Source organism: Molothrus ater, chromosome 30 (genome assembly GCF_012460135.2).
Source record: "Molothrus ater isolate BHLD 08-10-18 breed brown headed cowbird chromosome 30, BPBGC_Mater_1.1, whole genome shotgun sequence".
In the NCBI taxonomy this organism is placed as follows: Eukaryota; Metazoa; Chordata; class Aves; order Passeriformes; family Icteridae; genus Molothrus; species Molothrus ater.
In genome coordinates, this window is record NC_050507.2 from 1,214,777 (window position 1) to 1,232,149 (window position 17,373).

Sequence of the window (17,373 nt, forward strand, 5' to 3'; positions counted from 1 at the left end):
AGCCCGCCCGGTGCCCCCCCCCCGGCTCCTCACCGGCTCACCGTTGTCCCCTGTCCTGCTGTCCCCTCCCCTGTCCGGTCACTGCGGCCAGCCCGGCCCCCTTTATAGCCGCGGTTATCGGGGAATTGCGACACAGGGACAGGGACTGGGCACGCCCTGAGGCCAGGGGGGCTCGAGCCCCCCAGCCCCCCTGCAGACCCACACACACCCAAGGAGGGCAAAAGTCGCTTTTATTTATTTAGGCCTTGTCTAGATTTAAAAAGTTTTAGGATAACAAAAAAACAAAAAAAAAAAAAACCCCGAAACCCCAACGGCTGAGGAAAAAGGGAGGGAATTTGGGGTAAATGGTGACACCAGGAGAAGGGGGAGGAAGGTGGGAGAAACTGGTTGCTTGTGCAGCCTTTAAAAACAGCATCAAAACCTGCAGAAGGCAATCTGCAGAAACCCCAGAAGAAAACCTGTAGAAACCCAAGAAAAACTGCAGAAAAGCTGCAGAAATCAAATAAAACCTGCAAAAAGCCCAGGAAACAGCAGAAGGCCCTGGGCAGAGGCAGGGTCTGAGGAGCTTCTCAGTCCTCCTCCTCCTCTTCCTCTTCCAAGCAGCGGATGCGCTTCCTCCTCCCCCGGGGCTGTGGATCCTCCTCTTCCTCCTCCTCATCCTCCTCAGAGCGGGGAGCTGGAGGGGCTGGCTCGGTTCCTGTGGATGGAGGGAGAGGGGAGAGGGCTGAGCCCCCCAGGGATGTGGCAAAGGGGACAGGGACAGGACAGCCCCGAGCCAGCAGCGCCCACTCAGCCCCCAGGAGCGAGCAGAGGGGGCTGAACCCACCTGAGCTCCCACCATCCTCATCCTCATCCTCGCTGGCGAGCTCCCGGCGCCTCTTGGTGCGCGGCTGCACCGGGCTGGGGACAGTGACAGGCACAGGCTTCTCACTGCAGGCGTTGGCACAGCTCAGGGACAATGCAGGGGGCTGAATCCCCTCCCCAGGCAGGGAGAAGACCCTCCCCAAAACAAACCAGGACCCCAAAAGCTGAGAAGGGGGCTCTGCTCTCACCTGTCCGAGTCTGATCCCAGCCCTGCCAGCAGCGGCTCTGCAGAGGGGCACAAGGAGAGGGGCTCAGAGCCAGCCCCAAAACCTGGGGGTCCCACACCCCCACGGCCCCACCCCTCACCTGCAGCCCCATCCTGGGGGCACCTGGGGGGCTCCGGAGGGTCCTGGGGGGACCCTGGGGGGCCATGGTGGGCGATGGAGGCGGCCGCACGCCGGAGCTGCTGCGGGGTGAGGGCGGCCGGGATGCGCCAGAAGGATTCCTGGGGGACAGGGGGACATTGCAGGGCTGTGGAGCCGTGATATTTTCTGAAAAATCCCTAGGATTTGTCTCCTAAGGTGTAGCCATGACATTTTCTGAAAAATCCCTAGGATTTTTCTCCTGAGAGGCCTCAGGAACAAAATGTAAACAATAATTTTCTGCTGCTGTGGAATGCAACAGGTGCATCTTTGATTGGTCTGATGTGGTTGTTTCTAATTAATGGCCAATCACAGTCCGGCTGTCTCGGACTCTCTGAGAGTCACAAGATTTTATTATTTTATCCTTTCTATTTTATTATTATTTATTATTTTAATAATAATAATTATTATTATTATATTATTATTATTATTTATCCTTTCTATTCCTTGCTAGCCTTCTGATGACATCCTTTCTTCTATTCTTTTAGTATAGTTTTAATATACCTTTTTCTTTTAACATAATATATATCATAAAAATAATAAATCAGCCTTTCTGAAACATGGAGTCAAGATTCTCATCTCTTCCCTTGTCTGGAAACTTCCACAGGGCTGTGCTGGGGACAAGGGGATGGGGACAGGGATGGGGACAAGGGGATGGGAACTGGGATGGGGACAGAGATGGGGACAAGGGGATGGGGACAGAGATGGGGACAAGGGGATGGGGACAGGGGTGGGGACAGAGATGGAGACAAGGGGATGGGGACAGGGGTGGGGACAGAGATGGGGACAGGGGGGATGGGGACAAGGGGATGGGGACAAGGGAATGGGGACAGTGATGGGGACAGGGACCTCACCTGCTCACTGGCGGGTGGCCGCAGTCCCAGCTGCCGCAGAAGGTTCCGGAAGCGCCGGTCCTCCATAGCATCCTCGTTCTCCTCCGTGAGCGGCACCAGCGGCACCGGGTGGGACACACCTGGGGTGGGAGCACCATCAGCGGGACCCCGACCCCACAGCCCCCGGCCCAGCCGGCCCTGACCCCACTCACCGTCCTCCTCGCGGTCCCCTGCTGCCCTCCGCAGGCAGCTCTGCAGCCACCGCAGGGGCCCGGCCAGCCCTGGGGACAGCAGAAGGTGACAAAGGATCCAGCAGGATCCAGCAGGATCCCCCCCCTCAGCCAAACCCAGCTGGGGGGGTCTGGAGCCCCTCACCCACCTTCCCCATGCAGGTGCTGCGCCAGGTCCTGCCCAGCCCCTTCCTCAGGCACCCAGTGCTCCTCCATGAGGCCTTCATCGTCCTCATCCTCCTCTTCCTCCTCCTCGCTGTCCTCATCCTCTCCTGAGCTATCTTGGGCTGGCATGGCCGGGACACCTGGGGCAGCCTGTGGGAGCCAGCAGGGTTTGGGGGTCCCATGGGTGGGGACAGGCCCCGTTTGGGTGCCCCCAGGATGGGGACAGGTCCTGTTTGGGTGCCCCCAGGGTGGGGACAGGTCCTGTTTGGGTGCCCCCAGGGTGGGGACAGGCCCCGTTTAGGTGCCCCCAGGGTGGGGACAGGCCATATTTGGGTGCCCCCAGGATGGGGACAGCACCCTCAGGGCACAGCCCAGCACCCTCCAGCCCCCCATACCTGCCCAGGGCCGGGTCCTTGGCTCTTCCTCCTGCGTTTCTTGTACAGCTCCTTGCGTTCAGCCACCAGCCCCAGCCCCAGCAGCTTCTCCACCACCCGAGCCCGCGAGCGCCGCGCCGTCAGGTGCTTCATGATGTTCCCCAGGACGTCTGTGGGGAGGACAGTCAGGCTGGGGAGGCTACAGGGGCATTTTTGGGGTCTTCCCCCCCCGTGTCCAGCTCACCATCCGAGCCCTGGAACTCCTCAAAGAGCCGCGTCAGCTCCTCCTCCTGCTCCTGCGTCCACAGCACGATGCGGGTGCCTTTCCTGGGGGGTGGGAAACAGCTGGGGGTCCCTGCCCTGTCCCAGGGGACCCTGCCCTGTCCCCGGGGGTCCCTGACCCACCTCTCCCTCGGGAAGTCCTTGGCACTGCTGGCCAGCCCCATCCTCACCAGCTGCTTCACCACCTGCCTGCGCGTCCGCCCGGGCGTGGGGAGATGGGCCAGGATGGCAGCGATGATGTCCCCACCTGTGGGACAGCAAGGATGAAGGGACAGAGCCCCTGCCACCCCCCCGGGGGTCCCACTGAGACCCCAGAGACCCCCAGTACCTTCCACCTCCTTGTACTTCCAGTACAGCTCCCGCAGCTCCTGCTCCTCCTGCGGGGTCCAGGGGGGGACCCGGCTCCGGGTGGTCCTGGGGAGGGGGAGAAGGGAGGTGAGGGGAGGGGAGGAAGGAGAGCAGCCCCTCCTGTCGCTGACAACTTTTATGAAAAATCCTTTCCTTAGGATTTTTCCTCCTGAGAAGCTGAGAGGCCTCAGGAACCAAAGGTAAACATTGATTATCTGCTGCTGTGGAATGCAACAGGTGCATCTGTGATTAGTCCATGTTAAATGTTTGTAATCAATGGCCAATCACAGCCCAGCTGGCTCGGACAGAGAGCCCTAGCCACAAACCTTTGTTATCACTCTTTCTGCTCCTATTCTTAGCCAGCCTTCTGATGAGAACCTTTTCTTCTATTTAGTACAGTTTTAATGTAATATATATAATAAAATAATAAATCAAGCCCTCTGAAACACAGAGGCAGATCCTCGTCTCTTCCCTCACCCCAGAGCCCCTGTGAGCACTGTCACACCCTCCCTGCCCCACTCACCCCTCTCCCTCCTGCAGGGAGCTGTAGCCCTTGGTCATCTCATAGACGATGGCTGGGCTCTTCCAGAAGAGCAGCTCCACAAAGGCTTTTTTGTTGGTGGCCGCCAGCGCAAAGAACTTGCCCAGAATGAACTTGGCCAAGGTCACCAGCTCCTGGGGACAGCAGGAGGGAGAGAGGGGCTGGGGGGCACCAGGGACAGAGAGTGGGAGTGGGGGACACTGGGGATAAAAAGTAGGGCTGGAGGACACTGGGGACAGAGAGTGGGGCTGAGGGAAATTTGGAATACAGAGCAGGGGAACACCAGGGATGGAGAGAGGGGCTGGGGGATACCAGGGACTGAGCTGGGCTGGAGGACACCAGGGATGGAGAATGGGGCTGGGGCCTGCACGGGACAGGGATGGGAGATGCTGGGGGCTGCTGGGGACTGAGGAAGGATTGGGAGATTCTGGGGACAGAGCAGGGCTGGGAGATTCTGGGGACTGAGCGGGGCAGGGACAGAGCAAGGACTGGGAGATTCTGGGGACAGAGAAGGGCTGGGGGCTCAGGGCCCTGTCTGACCTGAGCAGGGCTGGGGGCTGCAGGGAGAGACCCCTCCTGGGCTGGGGGCTGCAGGGACTGAGTGGGGCTGGGGGATTCTGGGAACTGAGTGGGGCTGGGAGATTCTGGGGACTGAGCAGGGCTGGGGGCTGCAGGGACAGACTCCTCCTGGGGTGGGGGCTGCAGGGACAGAGCAGGGCTGGGAGGTTCTGGGGTTGAGTGGCGCTGGGAGATTCTAGGGTTGAGTGGGGCTGGGGGCTGCAGGGACAGAGCAGGGCTGGGGGATTCTGGGGTTGAGTGGGGCTGGGGGCTGCAGGGACAGAGAAAGATTGGGAGATTCTGGGGTTGAGCGGGGCTGGGGGCTGCAGGAACAGAGAAGGATTGGGAGATTCTGGGGTTGAGCGGGGCTGGGGGCTGCAGGGACTGAGTGGGGTGGGAGATTCTGGGGACTGAGCGGGGCTGGAGGCTGCAAGGACAGAGAAGGATTGGGAGATTCTGGGGTTGAGCGGGGCTGGGGGCTGCAGGGACAGAGAAGGATTGGGAGGTTCTGGGGTTGAGCGGGGCTGGGGGCTGCAGGGACAGAGCAGGGCTGGGAGGTTCTGGGGTTGAGCGGGGCTGGGGGCTGCAGGGACAGACCCCTCCCGGGCTCAGGGCTCAGGGCCCTGTCTGACCTGGTGCGCGGCAGCCGCGGGGTCGCTGAGCAGGCGGTGGAAGAGGGCGAAGAGGGAGAGCTGGAAGAGCAGGGGCTCCATGCGCAGGTCGCGGGCCAGGCGGTGCAGCAGCCGCGCGGCGCAGTGGTTGGTGTGGGCGCTGTTCCGGGCGTAGCCCCGCAGCAGCAGCACCAGCGCCCGCACCACGGGGGCACAGGCGAACCTGCCCGGCGGTGCCGTCAGTGTGGCTGCCCTGCAGCGGGACCCCACAGCCCTCCCCAAACCGCTCTTGTGGGAATCCACAGAATTAGAGGGAGAATCAGAGGGTTTTGGGGAAAGCTGCAAAAGGCAGGCCTCAGATGCAGCAGAACTGTGAGCAGAGCTAAAGCAGCAGCCATGAGATGGGACAGCAGAAAAATTATTTAAACTGTAGGGAAAGCAAAGGCAGATAGAACAATGGCCTGTGTATTAACGCTTGTCTGAATAGCTCTCTGAGCTGCAGAAAGTTTATCTAGCAAGATATTAGGAAGGTTAATAATGGAGCTCTGTGCGTTGTGTTTTAGGGCTTACAAGCAGGTATTGTATTCAAAATAAGCAAGCATTGTTTTAACCAAAGGTACGTGTGCTTATGGTGATTGGATAGAGCTACTGTCAATGTGCTTTTGCTTTGTGTGATTGGTCAAGAAGCTTATAAAGTGAGTTGTAACATTAAGTTTTTTGGCCTGCTGCCTGGATTGTGAGCTGCTGGCATCTTCCCATTGTCATAACCATGTAATGAGACTGATGCTGGAAAATAAAACAGCTGGAGGCGCATTTTACAGCAGCCCTGTCTCGTTCGTGTCTGTAAATAGCCCCCCTTGCCCGCGTCAATTCTCACCGCTTCAGGTAGTCGAGGAAGTTGAATTCCTTCTCTGACACCTGCATGGTTTGCTCTTCCTCTTCCTCGTCCTCCTCTTCTTCTTCCTCTGGCTCTTCAGGCTCGGTGGGTGTGTGCCCTGTGGCGGGATGTGTCGCAGACATCTTTTATGAAAAATCCTTTCCTTAGGATTTTTCCTCCTGAGAAGCTGAGAGGCCTCAGAAATGAAATGTAAATAATAATTATCTGCTGCTGTGGAATGCAACAGGTGAATCTTTGATTGGTCTCATGTGGTTGTTTCTAATTAATGTCCAATCACAGTCCAGCTGGCTCAGACAGAGAGCCTGAGCCACAAACCTTTGTTATCATTCTTTGCTATTCTATTCTTAGCCAGCCTTCTGATGAAATCCTTTCTTCTTTTCTTTTAGTATAGTTTTAATGTAATATATACCATAAAATAATAAATCAAGCCTTCTGAAACATGGAGTCAGAGCCTCGTCTCTTCCCTCATCCTCAGACCCCTCTGAACACCGTCACAGGGATGTGCTGAGGGTCTGCAGTGCCCTGGCCCAAATTTTCCCACTTCCCAGGGTCACAGGTGGGGTCTTGTTGGAACTCAGGACCTCTGGGTGTCCCTGCCAGGGGGCTCGGAAACCCTGGCACACAGCCCAGAGCACCTGCGGGTTTGATTATGACCCGTGGAGCAAATCACCAGCTTTGTATGAAGGCCTGAAAGCTACAGAAGTTTAAGTAGTGTAATAATAAAATTATCACTAGGTGAAAAAGTAGATTTTGGGGTTTTTAGAATAGGGGTTTTGGGGACAAGATGGAGGAATTTGGGCGTGTCCAGCCTTTCTTCTTGTTCTTCTCTACCTCCAACTTCTGCTGTGATGTTGGCACTTTTGGATTGGTTTAGAGTAGAAACTCACTGTTTAACATAGGTGATGGGTATTGGAAAGTAATTGTAAACATGTTGTACATAGCTTTTAGTATAAAGAGATAACACCGCAGTGTGCCTGGAATTGTCCTGCTGGATGGACCTCGGCAGGGCAGGAGAAAAGATTTTTACATTTAAGATATAATAAACAGAGAGTTTTCACATATCTCAGGGCTGCAATAAACTGCAAACGTTCTGAGAGGGACTCACTGGGCAGGGGAGCGACGAGGATCTCCTGCAGCAGCCGCGTCTCCTCGGATGGCCCCACATCCGCGGATCCAAACACATCCCCGTCAGGCCAGACCTCCCTGGGGACAATGGGGACAGCTTGGCACTGTGTCCCCACGGCCCAGGGACGAGATGGGCAGCACGGTGCTGGTACCTGTGCCTTGTGGAGATAAACAAAACTCCACGACTTTTGTGAAAGTTGTAAAGCCGGTATGTTTATATGTGGGAATGGTTCTTTTAAAATGCCATGCCTGCTTCTGGGAACTTCAGGTCCCTTTTTATCTCCTTCTCAAATACATATGCCTGCAATTTCACAACAGGTTCATACATATTCATTTTTACGAATTTCTCGTGACATTTGCTGCTAGCTCTTATCAGAAAGAATTCTTAGGTCAGGTTGTCTGTCTCTCTCTATCACTTTCTGCCTCTCCCCTCCTTATCTTTGTCCTTCACTGAAGCAGTTTCTCTGAGCTTAGGCTTTTGCAATCAGAATACACAGCAAGCTACATACTTAAAGATGTACATTCCACTTAAATCAAAATGGATTTCTGTCGGAACTCAGTGCATCCCTCCGGGTGTCCAGAGTTGCCGAGGACCCCACCGGGGGGCTCGGAGACCCTGGCACACAGCCCAAAACACCTGGGGATTTGATTCTGATCCCTGGAGCAAGGTGCCAGCTTTGTATGAGGACCTGAAAGTCACAGAGGCTTGAATAGTACAATAATAAAATCATCACAAGGTGAAAATGGAGATTTTAGGATTTTTGGTATGGGGGTTATGGGGACAAGATGGAGGAACTTGGGCGTGTCCAGCCTTTCTTCTTCTTCTCCTCGTTCTCCATTTTCTGCTGTGATGGTGGCACTTTGGGATTGGTTTAGAGTAGAAGTGCACTGTCTAACACAGGTGATGGGTATTGGGCATTAAGTTTAAATATGTTATACATAGTTTGTAGTATAAAAGGACAACACCACCCTTGGGGCAGTCAGAGTGCCTGTGGCTGCCCTGCTGAGCTGACCTCGGCCGGGCAGAAAGAAAATTTTATAGATAAGAATTAATAAACAACCTCAAGACTGAAAAGCGAAGAATCCAGACTCGTTCTTCAGACACGTGGGCTGAAACAGAGACATCCTGCACATCTTGGGGCAGCAATTAACAACCAAAAACCCGAGAGATTCCTACCCTGGAAAATTTCTGCTCTGCCTCACCTGGCCGAGCGCAGCAGCTGCAGGGCCTGGGGCACGCGGGAATCCCTCAGGCACTCCTGGATCCTCAGCAGAGCCTCCGCCCGCTGCTCCTCCACCGGCGTCTCCGAGGTGGCATCGAAGGGCACCACGTCCTCGGGGAGGGGCACCTCGCCCTGTGTAGGGGAAGAGAACGTAGGTAAATAAAGGAAGTATAGAATGTAATCTTATGCCCTAAAGAGTTGCAGCTGAGCCAATTACTAAGGGTTAGGAGCAGGCCTGATGTTAACAGTAGCCAATAAGAAGAGTGTTATAACAGAGTGGATTGGTTGGTTGAGGAGAACTGGAGTCAGTTGGCTACTGTGAGGATGAGGAAGAGTCAGTGCCTAGAGGAGCTGCCTACAAGAAACATCAAGGAGAAGAAATGAAACTCTAGCAGCATGGAACCCTTGCAATGTAATGGCAATAGAAACTCCTGCAATGTAATGACAACAAATGGTGACCCCGACGTGATTTGGGAGAGATGACCCCGTGGATTCTGGACTAAACTATATGACCCCGTGGATTTGGGGAAACAGGACTCGACTATATAACCCCATGGATTCGGGGAAACAGGACCTGAATAATAAACTATTGGTAAAATATATCAATTGCAGCTATTAGTGTTTGTTAAATATGAGTATAAAAGATTTCGAAGATAAGTACTTTGTAAACTGAGAAAAGCTGCAAAACTGAACTAACGTTTAGAAACACATATTTGAAACACTTAGAAATACATATTTGAAATATAATATGCTGTTTGAACATTTGTATAACAAATGGAACAAGGAGGAGTCAGTGCCTAGAGGAGTTGCCTGTAAGAAATATCAAGGAGGTACGAAAACTCCAACAATATGGAACTCTTGCAATATATCGGCAATAGAAACTCCTGCAATACAATGACAACAGCCCTGGGGCAGGACAGGGTTATGCTGTGCCCCACCAGCACCCCCAGAACTCCCCGTGGGGCTGAGCCCTTCCCTGGTACCTCCAGGCAGGCCTGGACCTGCGGGGCCAATCCTTCCCAGAGCTGCTCCAGCTCCGTGGCGCTGAGCGGGGCAGGGGCCGCTGGCACACGAGGCTTCTTCTTCTTCTTCCTCCTCACACGTTTGCTCTGGGGGGGCAAGGATGGGGTTACGAGAGGCTGCCTGACCCCCCAGGGGACCCCAAGGCAGGGCAGCCACGTCTCTGTCTCTCTGGGAACCTATAAAGCGTTGCTCCTACAATGCACCTATGAAATCTATTTGTTGCTTTGAAAATAATTTTTAAAGCCATATTAATTTTTACAGTCCACTCTCTCCCTTAGTGTTTATATGCCCAGCCTATTCTATGCGAATGCATGACTAAAATACTCGTAGGAATTATTCTTGAAATCTTCATGAAGGTTAGAAGTTTTAGAAGACATAATCAGGTGTGTTCCTGACATAATTGCATTCCACAGCAGCAGATAATCATTGATTATCTGCTGCTGTGGAATGCAACAGGTGCATCTTTGATTGGTCTCATGTGGTTGTTTCTAATTAATGGCCAATCACAGTCTGGCTGTTTTGGACTTGCTGGTCAGTCACAAGATTTTATTATCATTCCATTCCTATTCTATTTCTTCAAGCCTTCTGATGAAAATCCTTTCTTCTATTCTTGTAGTATAGTTGATATATTTTAATATACTATATGATATATTATATTAATATAATTATGATATATTTAATATACTACATATCATAAAATAATAAATCAGCCTTTCTGAAACATGGAGTCAAGATTCTCGTCTCTTCCTTCTCATCTCTTCTATTCTTTTAGTATAGTTTTAATATAATATATATTATGTATATATTTCATATAATATATATTATATATTTTATTATATATATTTAATATAATAAAAAAAAATATATATAATAAAATAACAAATCAGCCTTTCTGAAACACGGAGTCAGATTCGCGTCTCCTCCCACGTCGGGGCTGCCAGCAAAACTCCACACACTTAAATCTAACTAATTAAAACTCAGCTCGGGCTGGTGTCAAGCATCACATCCCATCCCACCTGCACCACGAGGTTGGCACGGCCGCGGCAGAAGCGCTCCAGCATGCGCAGGAAGAGGTGAGCTGTCTCCACCAGGTCCCTCAGGAAACTCCGAGGCTGCTTGGTCTCGTCAAACTTGCGGAAGAGCGTGAGGAAGAGCTCCCGGTATTCCATTAGGTAGAAGATGTTGCCTGGGGAAAAAGGGTGGCGGTGGGAAAAGGTGGGTCAGGGATACCCCAGGTGTTGTAGTGTGGTTTTTATTTGGAGTGTTTATTGTTTGATTTGTGGTTTCGTAGTCCTTTTGGGTTTTTTCTCTCCCCGTTTTTTGAGTGACACACACCTGCCTTTGTTATTTAACCGAGCCAAGGTGTCAGTTTATCTGTTTGTTACTCAGCTACTTCCCTGCCAAGTTTCAAACCCCTTCCCCTCACATCCAGCTGTTAACCCCTCCAGTCCCAAGCAGTTTTCCTCCCTTGTATTCCCTGCCTTGTGTTCCACCCCCAGTTCTCCCATTAGTTGAACACTGTATCCTCCCTTGAGACCTGCCCTCCTTTATAAGCTGTTGTTTGCCCCCAGTTTGAGGCCTGGGAACCCAGACTCGGGGAGTTTAACATCAAATAAAGAAACTTATGGTCCGTGCTGTGCCTTTTTGTTCCACCACGGGTAGCTGGGATTCTGCAGAGCCCGAAAGAGGGGGACTGTCACCCCCACTGTCACCACCTAGCCAGGACGTGCCACACCCAGGGATGGACAGAAGGACTCACTCTTGATGACCTGGCTGCTGTCCCGCACCGCCTGCTCCGGGCAGCGATCCATCTCCTGCAGCGTCCGCAGCAGCTCCTGGTACGCCTTCAGGGCCAGGTGCATCCTGGGCGTGGCAGGCAGGGAGGGGGGGTCACAGGTGCCATGGGGGGGTTTCCAGGTAGTTGGGGGGGTCCCAAGCACTCCCAGAATCCCAAATGTCCAAGGGGATCCCAGGCAACACAAAGAATCCCAGATGCCCAGCAGGTCCCAGATGCCACAGGGAGTCTCAAGAAAAATGCCAGGTTCTGGGATTGACCACCAAAGGGTGTCCCAGGTTTCCAGAAGGTCCCCATGGGGAGTCTCAGGTACTCAAGGAGAACCCCAGGTACTGGGATTCACCACCAAAGGGTGTCTCAGGTGCCCTGGGGTCTCCCAGGTGTCCAAGGACTCCCAGGCACCCACAGGTGGTATCCCAGGTGCTCAGAAAGTCCCAGACACCATGGGGAATCTCAAGTACTCAAGGAGAACCCCAGGTACATCATTCCAGATGCCCAGAAGGTCCCAGACACCATGGGGAGTCTCAGGGAGAACCCCAGGTACTGAAATTCACCACCAAAAGGTGTCCACGTGCCCTGGGGGGGTTCCAGGTGCTCACCTACGGGCCCAGGTTGTTGCCTCCTTCTTGTCCATCAGTGCCATCTCATAGTACATGGTGAGGTTCTGCTCGATGAAGTGGAAGGCTCGGACCCCCACGGTCTCGGACACCAGCTCGGGCCGGAAGCCCTGGAGCCGGTTGAAGGCCATGAAGAAGGCGGTGGCCCACAGGTAATAGGTCTCATCGTGCTGCTGAGCCTTCTCCCTCACCAGCTGGTCCTGGGGGCAACCAGAGGGTTTCAGCAGGGATGCCACAGGCTGGAGAGGGGATCCCAGCCCTCCCAGCCCTCACCTTGACCAGCAGCATCAGGCGGTTGTAGCAGTCCTCCAGGAAGTCCTGGCAGAAGCGGCGCAGGAAGAGCCGCACGTTGCGGGCGGAGCGGCGGGAGGGCTCGGCCTCGGGGGCAGGCTGCCGGCGCCGGGGCAGCCGCCGCGGCTCCTTGCCCAGGTCGTGGCTGTAGCTCTTCAGCTGCACAGGGGATGGAGCGGCCAGATTTACCCCCCTGTGGTCCTTGTCTCTGTGGCACCCACTATGTCCCTGTCCTGGAGACCCACGCCACATCCCTGGTTCTGTGCTCCACGTCCCATCTTCCAATCCTGTGTCCCACCTGTGCTCTTGTCTCTGTGCCCCCCACTCACATTCCCATCTCAATGACCTCTGCCACGTCCCCATCCCTGTGCCCCCCACTCACATTCCCATCTCAATGACCTCTGCCACGTCCCCATCCCTGTGCCCCCCACTCACATTCCCATCCCTGTGCCCCCCACTCACATTCCCATCTCAATGACCTCTGCCACGTCCCCATCCCTGTGCCCCCCACTCACATTCCCATCTCAATGACCTCTGCCACATCCCCATCCCTGTGCCCCCCACTCACATTCCCATCTCAATGACCTCTGCCACGTCCCCATCCCTGTGCCCCCCACTCACACTCCCATCTCAATGACCTCTGCCACGTCCCCATCCCAGTGCCCCCACCCACACTCCCTACCCAATGATCTCTGCCACGTTCCTGTCCCTGTGCCACTCACCACATTCCTGCACCCTGTGCCACGTTCCACACCCATCCCTGTCCCTGTGCCCCCTGCCACGTCCCCAGCCCCTGTCCCCTTGCCCCACACTCACATTGTGCAGCCCCTTGTGGAACACCACATCCCTGTCCCCGATGGACTTGACGCCCTGCAGGACGTAGGAGCCACCAAAACGAGAATGCCTGGGCAGGTGACAGTGGCTGAGTGATGCTGTCCCCACTTTGGGGGTCCCATCCTGCCACGGGGGTGCCCCCATCTCACCTGGACGTGCGCTGCAGCGCCCGGCTTCTCTTCTCCGCCATCTCTCTCTGCCTCAAGCTCTCCAGCTCCCGCGTGTCCTCCCCGTGCTCAGCCCCTGCTGTCCCCCGTCCCAGCGCTGCCAGCTCCTCTGGGCTCTGCAGGCAGCTCTGTCAGCACCATGGGGGCTCTTCCACCCTGCCCTGCCACCCCAGGCCCAGCTCACCTGGTCACGGAACATCAGGGAGATGATCTCCAGGACGTGCAGAGCCCACTGCTGCTCCACCTGGGCGCTGGCCAGGAATTTGAGCAGGTCGTCCATCCCGCTGATGTGCAGAGCCCACAGCACCCGGTCGTGCACGCTGGCATCACCATCCACACCCTGCTGGGGATGGTGGAGGGGTGTCTGTCAGAATTCAGGACATCCCTCCAGGTGTCCAGAGTTGCCAGGGGGCTCGGAGACCCTGGCACGCAGCCCAGAGCACCAGCGGGTTTGATTTTGACCCGTGTTGCAAATTACCAGCTTTGTATGAGGACCTGAAAGTCACAGAGGTTTGAATGGTTTAATAATAAAATTATCACAGGGTGAAAATGGAGATTTTAGGATTTTTGGAATGGGGGGTTTGGGGATAAGATGGAGGAATTTGGACGTATCCATCCTTTCTTCTTCTTGGTCTCCATTTTCTGCTGTGATGGTGGCACTTTGGGATTGGTTTAGAGTAGAAGTGCACTGCTCTAACATAGGTGATAGGTATTGGGAAGTGATTGTAAATATTGTACATGTAATTTTTAGTATAAAAAACTAACACCACCCCAAGGGCTGGAAACAATTCCCAGCTTTGTGTGGGGAGTTACAAGCCACAAGAGTTTGAGTAGAATGATAGTGAATTTGTCACAGGGTGAAAATGTAGAATTTTGGGGTTTTTAGAATGGGAGTTCAGGAGGCAAGCTGGAGGAATCTGGGCATGTCCTGTCCTTCTTCTCATTCTTGGTCTCCATTTTCTGCTGTGATGTTGACACTTTGGGATTGGTTTAGAATAGAAGTGCACTGTCTAACATAGGTGATAGGTATTGGAAAATAATTGTAAACATGTTATAGGTAGTTTGTAATATAAAAGGACAACACCACCCTGAGGGCAGTCAGAATGCTGCTGGCTGCCCTGCTGAGCTGACCTCAGCCAGGCAGAAAGAAAATTTTATAGATAAGAATTAATAAACAACCTCAAGACCAGAAACTGAAGAGCTCTGACTATTTCTTCAGACACACAGGCCGAAACAGAGACATCCTACACACCTCGGGGCTGCAACTAACAACCATCAACCCGAGAGGTGTCAGGGTCCCCACGGAGCCACTGAGGCTGTCAGGGAGGCAGGGCAGGGCCCTGTCGTGGTACCTGTTCCTCTGTGGGGTCGGGGGGCACGTGCAGCACGTTGCGCACCAGCAGCAGGATCCTCTCGATCAGCAGCGTGTCCTCCTCCTGCCGCTGCTCCCAGTCCTGGGGGACACAGCTGTCAGGGACCCCCACAGCCCCTCGGGGGTCCCCACAGCCCTGCAGGATGGACCCTACAGCCCCCAGGGACCCGTGGCAGGGACAGACCCCAAAACCCCTGAGGGAGCCCCAATAGGGACAGACCCCACAGCCCCTGAGGAGCCCAATAGGGACAGACCCCGAAACCCCTGAGGGACCCCCAATAGGGACAGACCCCAAAACCCCTGAGGAGCCCCAATAGGGACAGACCCCACAGCCCCTGAGGGAGCCCCAATAGGGACAGACCCCAAAACCCCTGAGGGACCCCCAATAGGGACAGACCCCACAACCCCTGAGGGACGCCCAATAGGGACAGACCCCAAAACCCCTGAGGGAGCCCCAATAGGGACAGACCCCAAAACCCCTGAGGGAGCCCCAATAGGGACAGACCCCAAAACCCCTGAGGGAGCCCCAATAGGGACAGACCCCACAGCCCCTGAGGGACCCCCAATAGGGACAGACAGACAGACCCCAGGGACCCCCAATAGGGACAGACAGACAGACGCCCACAGCCCCTGAGGGACCCCCAGGAGGGGCAGGCCCTAAGGAACCCCAGTAGGGACAGACCCCATAACCCCTGGGAGAACCCAGCAGGGACAGACCCCACAGTCTCTGAGGGACCCCACATCCCCTGAGGGACCAATGGCAGGGACAGACCCCATAACCCCTGAGGGACCCTCAGGAGGGACAAACCCCACAAACCCTGAGGGACCCCAGCAGGGACAGACCCCACAGCCCCCAGGGACCCCATAACCCCTGAGGAACCCCCAATAGGGAAAGACCCCACAGCCCCTGAGGGACTCCAGTAGGGACAGACCCCACAGGCCCTGAGGACAGACCCTGGAGCCCCCTGGTAATTCCAAGACCCTGCAGCCCCCACAGGACCCCCCAGCAAGGACAGCCCCCACAGCCCCTGAGGGACCCCCACCAGGGACAGCCCCCCAAGGGGACTCACCAGCTGCAGGAGGCTGTAGAGCTTCTCACTGAGCACCCCGAACACCTTCTCGTTGGCAAAAGCCTGCAGAGACCCCACGTGAGCAAGGGAATTGGGCAAAGCCCCCTGCCCACAACACGTCCCCGGGCAAAACTCACCTCCTTGTAGGCCTGCAGGTAGGACAGCACCTGCAGAAAGTGGTGACGGGAGGTGGCATCAGCTGGCACCTTCCCAAAGCACAGCAGGGCCGGCTGGGTCAGGTTCACCATCAACCTGGGAGGGAGTGGAGAGCTGTGAGAGACCCCTGCCCACCGAGGAGCCCCCACAGGGCCACCCCTGACCCCAAGCCTGCCCCTCCATACCTGATGACAGCATCAAAGAGCACCTTCTCCTGGGGGTACTGCACCAGGATGGGCAGGAGATCGTTCTGCAGGATTTGGGCTGCCCCCAGCTGCTGCCGCACATCCCGAGTCTCATCCTCGTGGCGAAGGTACCGGATCAGGTCCTTGACGCTCTCTGGGGACACGGAGCCGTCAGTCCCCGCCGTTCCCGGTGTCCCCCCCGCCCCGGTGCCCACCTACCCAGGCAGTCGGGCTCCCGGTGGTACACGTCGCCCTCCAGGTAGCCCAGGGCGCTGCAGGTGGCCAGGAGCTCGCAGTTCATCATGTACCAGTCCATGCAGCGCGGGGCTGCGCACCGGATCGGTACCGGGGGCCACCTGCGGGCCACCGTCAGCATCGGGGACCCCCGGTGCGGTTCTCCCACCCGTTCTGGGCTCCCCCGCTATAGGCAGATCCCGGGGCACTCTCCGGTCCCAGTTTCCCCGACACCGATGAACCTCCCAGGTTTGGTCCCGCTCGGTACCGGAGCCCACCGATCCCACAGCAACCCCCAGGCTCCGGTACCACCTCGATCCCAGCGCATCTCCCGGTCCGGTCCACCCCAATACCGGAGCATCCCGCAGCCCCGGTGCACCCCAAGCCCGGTTCCTCCCGTTCCATATCATCCCCCCCAGTTTGGGTTCCCCCCCAGTCACGGACTAAAGCCCGGTCCCAGTCGGTCCCGGTGCGTTCTCGGTCCCGGAGCATTCCTGACCGCCCCCCCCCGCCGCCCCATCCCGGATCTCAGCCCCCAGCTTCCCCCAGACCCCCCTGATCCCGGAGCATCCGGAGGTCCCGGTTCCCCCAATCCCGTATCAACCCCCGCCCCGTTCCCGAACCAACCCCCGGTTTCGGTGACCCCGGATCACCCCCAGTCCCCTCTCCCGGGCCATCCCGGGACACTCCCCGCTCCCGCACCCCTCGATCCCGCTCACCGCCGCCCCGTCCCCGCCGCCCTCACGGCCGCGCTCCCGGTCCCGGCGCGGGGGCGGCGTTACACAACCGCCCCAGTTCCCGCGGGCCGAGGCCCCGCCCCGCCGCACCCTTCAAGCGGCAACACCCCCTGAGCAGCCCGGCGGCCCCTCTGGTGCCCCCCGGTCCGTGCACCCCCCCTCCGCCCACCACGGGCACAAACCGGCGGCTCGGTGCCTCGGGGTGCCCCCAATCCCCCGGCCCTCGCCCCCCTGCCTGCGGCGCTGAGGGGTGGAAGAGGGGAGGGGCTCATTGCGGAGAGGGACGCGGCGGCGGCGTTGCCCTTTTAAGAACGGTGCTGGCTGGGCGGGGCCTCCCCGGGGCGCGGGAACGGGCGGCCCCTCCCGCCACCCGCCGGGCGTGCTCCGGTGTCCCCCCCCCCCATTCTCGGTCCCACCCGGTTCCCGGTGCCGGGCACGGCCGCGAGCGGTTACCAAAATAAAAGAGCAGGTTTAATTC

General features: G+C 56.4%; 1 protein-coding gene across 1 annotated transcript; it reads right to left on the reverse strand.

Annotated features, from left to right (window-relative positions):
• Positions 1–222: 222 nt before the first annotated feature.
• On the reverse strand, positions 223–16,460 carry LOC118697306 (protein timeless homolog). Its single transcript, XM_036399879.2, has 29 exons — positions 16,144–16,460; positions 15,925–16,078; positions 15,721–15,835; positions 15,584–15,646; positions 14,494–14,595; positions 13,326–13,484; positions 13,124–13,257; positions 12,957–13,044; positions 12,123–12,299; positions 11,832–12,049; positions 11,197–11,300; positions 10,454–10,623; positions 9,398–9,523; positions 8,395–8,546; positions 7,172–7,269; positions 6,046–6,163; positions 5,190–5,391; positions 3,982–4,133; positions 3,439–3,524; positions 3,234–3,357; positions 3,073–3,155; positions 2,850–2,998; positions 2,439–2,604; positions 2,272–2,340; positions 2,081–2,199; positions 1,171–1,309; positions 1,053–1,089; positions 827–930; positions 223–697 (listed from the first exon to the last, which is right to left on the reverse strand). The coding sequence occupies exons 1-29, from the start codon at positions 16,298–16,300 to the stop codon at positions 570–572; spliced, it is 3,693 nt and encodes a 1,230-aa protein (XP_036255772.1). The 5' UTR covers positions 16,301–16,460; the 3' UTR covers positions 223–569.
• Positions 16,461–17,373: the final 913 nt, after the last annotated feature.

Coding starts and splice junctions, on each gene's coding strand:
- LOC118697306 (XM_036399879.2), bottom strand. CDS start 16,300: ATGCTGACGGTGGCCCGCAGGTGGCCCCCGGTACCGATCCGGTGCGCA. Junction 13,258..13,325: donor CCCTGATGTTCCGTGACCAG/GTGAGCTGGGCC, acceptor AGCTGCCTGCAG/AGCCCAGAGGAGCTGGCAGC. Junction 12,300..12,956: donor TCCACAAGGGGCTGCACAAT/GTGAGTGTGGGG, acceptor TCCCCTGTGCAG/CTGAAGAGCTACAGCCACGA.